At 41.3% G+C, this 9,528-nt stretch overlaps 2 protein-coding genes across 2 annotated transcripts; one reads left to right on the top strand and one right to left on the bottom strand.

Moving 5' to 3' along the window:
• Window positions 1-288: 288 nt before the first annotated feature.
• On the top strand, window positions 289-3,786 carry EMB2745 (Tetratricopeptide repeat (TPR)-like superfamily protein). Its single transcript, XM_086252780.1, has 3 exons — window positions 289-2,816; window positions 3,067-3,130; window positions 3,248-3,786. The coding sequence occupies exon 1, from the start codon at window positions 341-343 to the stop codon at window positions 2,594-2,596; it is 2,256 nt and encodes a 751-aa protein (XP_086108906.1). The 5' UTR covers window positions 289-340; the 3' UTR covers window positions 2,597-2,816; window positions 3,067-3,130; window positions 3,248-3,786.
• A 1,489-nt stretch (window positions 3,787-5,275) lies between these two features.
• LOC147276806 (PIF / Ping-Pong family of plant transposase) lies at window positions 5,276-7,242 on the bottom strand. Its single transcript, XM_086254702.1, has one exon. The coding sequence runs from the start codon at window positions 7,045-7,047 to the stop codon at window positions 5,686-5,688; it is 1,362 nt and encodes a 453-aa protein (XP_086110828.1). The 5' UTR covers window positions 7,048-7,242; the 3' UTR covers window positions 5,276-5,685.
• Window positions 7,243-9,528: the final 2,286 nt, after the last annotated feature.

The following is a 9,528-nucleotide window of genomic DNA, read 5'->3' as shown; positions in this document are numbered from 1 at the left end:
TTTTTACCAAACACCAAAACTGCTGTAGGTGATTGAGAATTGTCATCCACAACAGCTTTTAGGTCTTCCACCGCAATCCTAAACGGGGCCTTAGAAGTAGTTTTATACAAAATCTTCTAATCACACCATGGTGGGCCAAGTCTTGGTCTTCCATTTGTAAGCCCATGGGCCATGGCCATCCCCAGTATTTACCCATTGGGCTGACTCTCTGGGCCTGGCCTAAAAGAGGGACCCAAAAAAAAAAAAAATTGGCACCCTACTCTGTCTCTCTGCTCAGGCTATCATCTTCTCTGTTGCTTCCAGCTCTTCTGCTAAACCCTCAACTTCATTAATTCCGGAAATGCCCCTCCTAAAACCTCATATTCACAGGCCACCGTCATTTCAGTGTGCTCCGTCCGACACCGTCCTCGCCGACAAAGCAATCACATACCTCAAACGCCATCCCCAAAACCTCAATTATCTCTCTTCCCATTTTACCCCTGAGGCAGCCTCCTGTTTACTCCTCAAGTCCCAATTCGACCAAACCCTGACCCTAAAGTTCCTCAATTGGGCTCGAAACCACCGCTTCTTCACCTTCCAATGCAAGTGCTTCGCCCTCCACATCCTCACCCGCTTCAAGCTCTACAAGTCCGCACAAGCCCTCGCCCAGGACGTGGCCGTCAGTACCGTCGACGACAAGGGCAGTTTGATCTTTCAGTGCCTCAGTGAGTCCCTGCAGTTATGCAATTCGAGCTCGGCGGTTTTCGATTTGGTGGTAAAGTCTTACTCTCACTTGAATTTCATTGATAAGGCTCTGAACATTGTTTGTTTAGCCAAAGCTCATGGATTTATGCTTGGTGTTCTGTCATATAATGCAATTTTAGATGCAATAATTAGGTCAAAAGGGTCCGTTCAATTCGCCGAGGAGGTGTTTGGTGAGATGATTAGAACTGGGGTCTCTCCGAATGTGTATACCTATAATATTTTGATCAGGGGTTTTTGCGGGGCGGGGAATTTGGAAATGGGATGGCATTTCTTTGGTGAAATGGAGAGAAATGGGTGTTTGCCGAGTGTGGTTACATATAATACATTGATTGATGCGTATTGCAAGTTGAAGAGGGTTGATGAGGCGTTCGGATTGTTGAGATCGATGACTTTGAAGGGTTTGGAACCAAATTTGATTTCGTATAATGTGGTGATTAACGGGTTGTGTCGAGAAGGGAGGATGAATGAGACAAGTCAGGTTCTTGAGGATATGAAAAGAAAGGGTTTTGTTCCTGATGAGGTGACTAATAATACACTCATTAGTGGGTATTGCAAGGAAGGTAATTTTCACCAAGCACTTGTTCTGCATGAGGAGATGCGGAGGAATGGCTTGTCTCCAAATGTTGTCACTTACACATCATTGATTAATGCTATGTGTAAGGCCAAGAATTTGAATCGAGCAATGGAGTTTTTCGATCAGATGCGTGATAGAGGACTTCGTCCAAATGAGAGGACGTATACTACGTTGATTGATGGTTTCTCCCAACAGGGGTTCTTGAATGAAGCGTATCGTGTTCTGAATGAAATGATTGGAAGTGGATTCTCACCTTCGATTGTGACTTACAATGCCCTTATCAATGGATGCTGCTTATTGGGGAGGATGGAAGAGGCCATGGAAGTCATGCAAGATATGATAGGGAAAGGATTGTCCCCTGATGTAGTAAGTTATAGTACTATTATAACTGGGTTTTGTCGGCATCAGGAATTGGAGACTGCGTTTCGAATGAAGCAGGAGATGGTGGAGAAGGGTGTATCACCTGATGCCATTACCTATTCATCACTCATTCAAGGTGTATGTCAGCAAAGGAGACTGGTTGAAGCTTGTGATCTCTTCCAAGAAATGTTAAGTATGGGTTTTCCTCCTGATGAATTTACATACACAACCTTGATCAATGCTTACTGTGTGGAAGGGGATTTAAATAAGGCTCTTCAGTTGAATGATGAAATGATACAAAAAGGTTTCCTACCTGATGTTGTTACCTACAGTGTGCTTATTAATGGACTTAACAAACAAGCTCGGACGAGGGAAGCAAAGAGGCTTCTGCTCAAGTTGTTCTATGAGGAGTCTATCCCAGAGGATGTCACATATAATACATTGATAGAGAACTGCACTAATGTTGAATTTAAGAATGTGGTGGCCCTTGTAAAGGGATTCTGTATGAAGGGTTTGATGAAAGAAGCAGACCGAGTTTTTGAGAGAATGGTTAAGAACAACTACAAGCCTAATGAGGCAGTTTATGATGTTATTATACATGGTCATTGTAGGGGTGGAAATGTCCAGAAGGCATTTAATCTGTATAACGAAATGTTGCATTCTGGTTTTGTTCCTCATACTGTGACTGTTGTTGCACTGATTAAAGCACTTTTCACAGAGGGGATGAACAATGAATTGAGTCAAGTCATAGAGAACACACTGAGAAGCTGTCAGCTCACTGACGCGGAGCTTGCAAAATTACTTGTTGAAATCAATCATAAAGAAGGAAATATGGATGCAGTTTTTAATGTGCTTGGTGAAATGGCTAAGGACGGCCTCCTTCCAAATAGTGGAGTAACAGTTTGTGCAGGGGGATAAATGAGTCAAAAATTCAAACTGATTGCAATCCTAGTAAGCAGAAGAGCAACTACTTGTTTAAATCAACCAATATAGATGCAGTTTTTAATGCTTATGGTGCGTTGTGCCAATGAGCCTTATTCCTCCATCCCCATTTTTTCTTACAAATCCAGTTAATCTTTTTATGAAGATTCGCCATTATTACTGCACTTCCCTTCTCTGCTGGCAGGTTCTGATCAATGTAAGTAACATTACATTCATGCTTATGTTATACATAATATAAATTGTTGTGTAGTTCTGCATTTGGTTCGAACTACCACCCCCGCATGTCCTTCCTGGTGGACAGCATTATCCGTACAGAAATGTTGAAGCTTTTTGGAAATGCCTATTCCTTGTTTTTTTTTTTTCAATCCGTCCTCATGTTTCAATTATGGGGAATTTCACTAGATCATCAGACAACTTCTGATAACACTGTCTTCTTGCTTTTTTAGGTATTCCTATCTGCTTCTTTGTCTTTCACTCGATTCATTCTGTTATGGATGCTTCTATGCAGCAGTAAGTGCATCCCTCCCTCCCTCTTATTTTTCATCAAAAGAAAAGTATGGAAACTGTCTATGACATAATCTTTTTTCCTTATATATGTGCACTCATTAGTGAACCTTTCAATTTCAGTTAACAGATAGTTGATGTGGTTACCATCAAATTCCCTACTGAATCTTTCTTGAGAAGGTAGAATCAGCTTCACAACAAAGCGCAAGCAAACAAGGACCTGGTGAAGCACTAGGTTTTCTCTTCCTTAAAATGAAAGATGAGCAGAGTGTTTCTTTATGGTACCATCTTCACTTGCCGGTGATTCTGGAAGCTGGAATTTCATGTTAGCCTTGAGCATATCATGAGATGCCAAGGATGTGGATTTCAAGTTGCATCTGATGAGATTTGAAGGATGACATGCTCTGTTAAATAGTTGCTCCTAATTCATAGTGCTATGGTATTCAAATTTTGTATATGTATATATAGCCTAGCCTACGGACTTTTAATTATAGTCTTCTGTATTTTGACATCAGCCTACAAACTTGTAACCTGATATTCCATTGTATTCTTTTGTAATTACTTATTTTGTTTGATGAGTAAAGTTTAAAAGAAACATCATGCTTAGCGTTGGTTTTGGTACTATACCAACTATCCCTCAGAATAAAATTGGCAATTAGGATGTATCATTAGTTGGATAGTGTCCTTGAGCTTGAGCAACAACTATCAGAGTTCTTTTAAGATTTTCCTCTCATGCTATGGATGGAAACTTAATCTGTGTAAACTGGCACTGACCAAAGACTGATGTGCAGCCTCATATTCCATACCAAGAGAATTAATTAATTTTTTTTTATCTCGCGCACATGAATTGTGCAAATTTTTGTATATAATCATTGTATACAAACTCCTCATACACGGATATACCAAGAATTTCTCATATCCTGTATGTAACAGTTGAATGCAAGAGTTCCTCGTATCCGGTTTGATTGACCAGACCTGTTCAAGTCTTAACCAATGGACCAATGCAATGCTAAACTGACAAGTCTACGATAAATGCTGGCCTGGTTACATTTGCTGAACTTGTGCATCCTCACTAGAGTTCTGGCTGCATCTTTCTCCCAACATTTTGTCTTAGCAGTCAATGCATTATTTTATGCTGATGATAATGTTGGAACTTCCTTAAGAGAATCATAAAAGAGATTATGCCAATTAGTTTCTACAAGACCCCTTAAGAGCTACACCAGCTAACTCATGAGCTAGTTGAATGACAGATCTAGGAGCCTTAAAGTCTATCATCTATGGAATTGGCTATCAATCCAGCACCAAACAATTCTATGCCTCTGGCAAACTTCACCATCCCCATTCTCATAAAGAACACTAGTCTTAACCTTCAAACTTGGGACCTTGAACTCTCCTATCCTTAAGGGTAGATGGGTATGTTTTACTAGCCCAACAAACCAATAACATTTACTTTAGGATTTAAGGAACATCATTGTATGCATGCAAATTAGTTTACCTCTTGTTTCAATATAAGCATATTTACAGTACGCATCATAACTGCTATTCTTGATACTTTAACCATTAAGGTCATTTTTCATTTTCCGACCAGAAACAATAAACCACCAAGGTCAATTTACTTCTGCTGTTAGTCATGGAAGACTGGCATTCTGCCCACATAACCTGTGCAACTGTTCTAGGCACAAGCATGAAATATAGATGTTATATGAAAGTTCTTCAAAACCTGAACCTAGATAGGAACACAATCACAATAGGGCACATCCATGAAACTGTTGAGCATGGAACATTATTGGAGAGTCATTTAGCTGAGTTCCCAACAACTAAACTACCTACTTCTCAGTCATTTAGCTGAATTATATTGGCATAAAGAGCAGGCCAAACACCCAAACCCTTCATCAGATTTATCACTATAATACATTCATAATGCAGTGTATGTTCACAATTATCAGACTCTGTACATTGCTACCATCTACAACATGGAATAAAATTTTATCTCTATATCTAAGGACCAACGACCTGTATTGAAAAAGAACAAAATGCATAGATGTTTACAATAGTATTGCGCCAGAATGACATTTCCAAAACAAAAATTGTCATAAAAATTTCTACCTAAGCCATTACAGTGGATCAAAATGCATCAAAGAATTCCTCTCATCAATATCATAATTTTAATAGTAATATTGCAAAGTTAAGACTGAAAGCAATACTACTGCACAAGATTCTTCCTAAAAGATTGTAGAAAGATTTCCATCCAAGCGGACATATTACTACTCTGGCTACTGATCACCTTCACCAAGCACTGTAAACATAGAGATGAAAATGCAATACAATTGACAAAAAAACTAGTGCATTTCCATTCTTTCCACAAATCTTGTAATTTCATTACCAAGTCAGTTAGTCCCAACAACTATATGACAGTCATTACATATTAGCTAGCTTTTCTCATCCGAAATCATCCAAGTTCTACAACCTACCTAAAAGGAATAACAAAGAAAACATTCAAAAGGACATTCTTACATAGAAACAAAGGTGGAGAAGCCATCCCTTCTCTCAGAAAAAAAGTCCTATCTCGATGAAAGCCTCTGATGCAAATCATCAGCCAATGCCTGCCTCAAGCTTTCCCCGAAGTAGTAAAACGACTTCTCACTGTCAAGCACCCTCGGTGGCGATCCACTCTCATCAGGGTCCTTCCAGAGCTCTGGCTCGGGCTCCCTCGCAATCTGGCACAAATTATGCAACACACAGCAAGCCACAATGGTCTGTGGCACATGATTAAGACCCACATTCAGGTCCTGAAGAATCTTCCACCTCCCCTTGAGCAACCCAATTGCCTCAACCACCACAGACCGCCCCTTCATCAGCATTCCATCGAACAAGTTCTGCGCCGGCGTCCCCATCCCATTCGGCGAAAAGGGTGTCAACAAGAAAGACAGCAAAGGATAGCACCAGTCCCCAACAATGTAAGGCCTGACATGGTGTCCACGCACATTGATAACCTTGTCCCACACAATGTCTCCAGAAGTAAGCCTGTTATACAAAAGACTATCCCTAAAATGGGTTGCATCGTCTGTACCTCCCGGAGCTTTAACACACACATCCCAGAAGATTTTCTTGTGGTCAGCTACAACCTCGAGCAAAACCGAAGGGTACCCATATCGGCATTTGTAGTTTCCATTCAAGTTCTGTTCGTTGTGGGGGAGCTTGTGGAGCCGAATGGGGCTGCCATCGATGGCTCCACACATGTTGGGGAGGGAGGTGAGCTCCTCGAAGGCCTGGGTGGTCTCGACGAGTCTGCGGCGGCTGACGGGGATCTTGATGAACTCCGGGTAGAGCTTGGTGGCGAGGAGGCGGGTGACCATGTTGGTGATCTTGGCGATGAGGTAGGGCTCCAGGGAGTAGCGGGCGGCGAGGGACTTGGCGGAGAAGCCGTGGGCGAGGCGGGAGAGGACCATGGCCACGGCGTAGTCGGAGGGAAGGGAGAGGTTCGAGAGGGCGATGTGGGGTTTCAGCTTGTCGACGACGGTGGTGAACACCGGGTACGACAGGCCGTATAGGGACCTCCACTGGGCGTCGCGGAGCGGGGCCTCGAGGGACCAGATGTGTTCGGTGGATAGGGCCCGGAAGGCCGAGACGGAGTAGTCGGAGGCGGCGGCGGCTGCGGCGGATGACGAGGATGGTGGTGGTGGAGTGGCGGCGGAGGTGGGGGTGTGTTGGGTTGATTTGGAGGTGGCGATGTAGGAGAGGACGGAGGCGATGGTGAAGAAGAGGAGGGGGGCGGCGGAGGAGGAGGTGAGGAGGGAGGTGGGGGTGGAGGAGGCGGCGGCGGAGGAGGAGGAGGTGGTTGAGGAGAGGAGGGAGGTTGTTGGGTCGATGGAGTTTTGGAGTTGGAGGAGGTTTGAGAGCATTAGCAAGAACTGTTCATCCATGGCTTCACTCACTCCCTTGGAAACTCAAACTGTGAAAAGGGTTGGTTTCTTCACTTCTTCTGCAATTGCCCGAAACAAAACCCAAGAGGCTGAGCTGAAATGGGAATCTGAAGAAGCAATTTTTAGTTTTGACTTTGAACTTCGGAGACAATTAGATTATGGTTCCAATTTGAGTTCTGAAGACCGGTGAGTTTGAACAAGATGTATATTCTCGGAGAATTTATTTTTTATTTTTATTTATTTTTGTTCTGCTTTGCTTTGTGTATTTTTTGACATTAATGTGGGCTCAGCCCAAATTGTTGACCCAATTTAAGATTTCCATGAGCTCAAACAATTTTTGTATGGACTGGACTCAAGCTCACAAGCAAAGGTTGAAGGTCGGGATGGAGTAAACTCAGTACTTGGACTTGGAAGTTCTTAAGGGAGCTTCTCAAGAAACCCCCCACCATCCACTTTTGACACCCCACATCTTAAATTTTTGAACATTGGTTATATTTTCACAAGCATAGTGATAGTGTAGCTTCTGACTTTCTTCTTGTCTGCAATATTCATTACTAGGTTTTCAGTGATTTTCCTTTCTGCTTGACTCTGACTTATGTCTTTTAAATATTCTTACAATATTCTTATTTTCTCACTTATCTTTTATTCAAAATATTAATAACAAATTTTCTTTTGTAACATGACTTCTAAGAACCTAGGTGAAAGGAAAAGGTAAAGAATGATATACCCTAGCCATCCACCTCCTTACAACCACCAAGACCCACTAACCCTAGATTTATCTTCTCCTCAATTCACTTAATTAACACTACTACACCCATCTCCATGAATCAACAACAAGAATTCAATTTGCTATTCCTTTAGTTTTACAGGTTTGGCTTTTAGTATAGGCCTCGATAACAAGAAATTTCATCCTTATGAAAAAGAATGTCTATATAGATTAGAGTTTGTGACTGTGAATGTGATTGGCCATTACAAATACAACATCAAATGACCATTACAAATTGTTCAAGGATTTAATACTAAATAAACTCGTGGCTTCTTCTTTTGACTGCCATCTACTACCGATATGACAATTACAACTTACTCCACTGTTCCAACTTCCAATCCATCACATGTTCCCAGAAAATCTCAAATTTCCCAAGTCCAAAAGCGTGCTATAGAGCATTATGTAAAGCAACACATAATGATCATTAAAACCATAAGAAGTGGTTGGGTTAGTATGGTTGTTCTTCTTGATAAGAAATCAAGTAACCACTACACTCCTTTGAATTGTGAGTGAAAGATAAATTTAGGGTTCATGGAAATAAAATTTTGGAAAAAAAGAGGTGGGTGGGTGCTATGGGTGAGAAGAATGTTTAATGGATGAGTGTTTGGGTTAGTGTCAAAGTCTCATGGGCTTAACTCGCCCTTAAAACTGGCTTATAAGGCGCCAATTGTATCCTGGCATTGTGGGATATTTAACACATTCCCTCAACGCCAGGCTAAATAATTGCCACATGATAGCACAATCAAACAAATAGGTACCGGGCCAAATGCCCAACATACACCAGTTGGTCCAAAATTCCCAGGAATACACACTATGAGCTCTGATACCATGTCAAATCCCCATGGGCCTAACTCACCCTAAAAACCAACTTGTAAGGGGAGGATTGCCCAAGGCTTATACATTGTACAACCCAACTGTATTCTGGCGACGTGGGATATTAGGCCTATGGGCTTTGACATCCTTAGACTATGATCTTTTTTCTCATCCTCATTGTAAACTTCCTCTTCGTGATTCTGGGGCTGGGTTCGATGAAGCTCTTTCGCCAAGGTCCAACATGCTGGGACAACATCTAACCTTGCCTTGCTAAGCGTCTCATGACAACTTACTTGTACACGTCATCCAACTCAGTGTCTCGAGGTCCCCTTCCACCACGTCCTCCTTGTCTTAGCATAATGGAAATGTGGTGCGCACGCCTTATGACAACGTACCTGCACACCTCATTCTAATCGATTTCACTAGGTCTCGTTCCATCACAACCTCCATATCTTGGCATGATGGAAACCTGACTATGATGCCAACTAATGCGCCATGCGGTGAGCTCGATCAATAGGGTCACAAGAACATGACCTTCCTGAGATATGTTGATTTTCTAAAACGAGAATAGTTCGAAAAAAAGCATATATTAAACTGATAAACCCTTATCTATCAAAGAAATTGAAAAATATCACAATTATATTATTAATCCCAATAAAATAACTTACTATTACATTCTACACTTTGGGTTTATATATAAGACTAAACCTTGTTCAATTAGGAAAATAAAGGTAAACCTAATTTGGTAAGAAAACAATTAAAAGGAAATTCTTTACTTGTAAGAAAAGACTCCCAAAACATTAAGAAAATAATGAATAAATGAAAAATATATACTAAAGTAATAGGAAATATAAACCCAAAATGAAATTAAAGTCAACAAACTGACAAAGAAAATGAAAATT

This window comes from Dryas octopetala, chromosome 8, assembly GCF_963921425.1.
Source record: "Dryas octopetala chromosome 8, drDryOcto1.1, whole genome shotgun sequence".
NCBI lineage: Eukaryota > Viridiplantae > Streptophyta > Magnoliopsida > Rosales > Rosaceae > Dryas > Dryas octopetala.
The sequence above is the reverse complement of the archived record's forward strand: the minus strand, read 5'-3'. Positions and strand labels throughout refer to the sequence as shown.

Coding starts and splice junctions, on each gene's coding strand:
- EMB2745 (XM_086252780.1), top strand. CDS start 341: ATGCCCCTCCTAAAACCTCATATTCACAGGCCACCGTCATTTCAGTGT.
- LOC147276806 (XM_086254702.1), bottom strand. CDS start 7,047: ATGGATGAACAGTTCTTGCTAATGCTCTCAAACCTCCTCCAACTCCAA.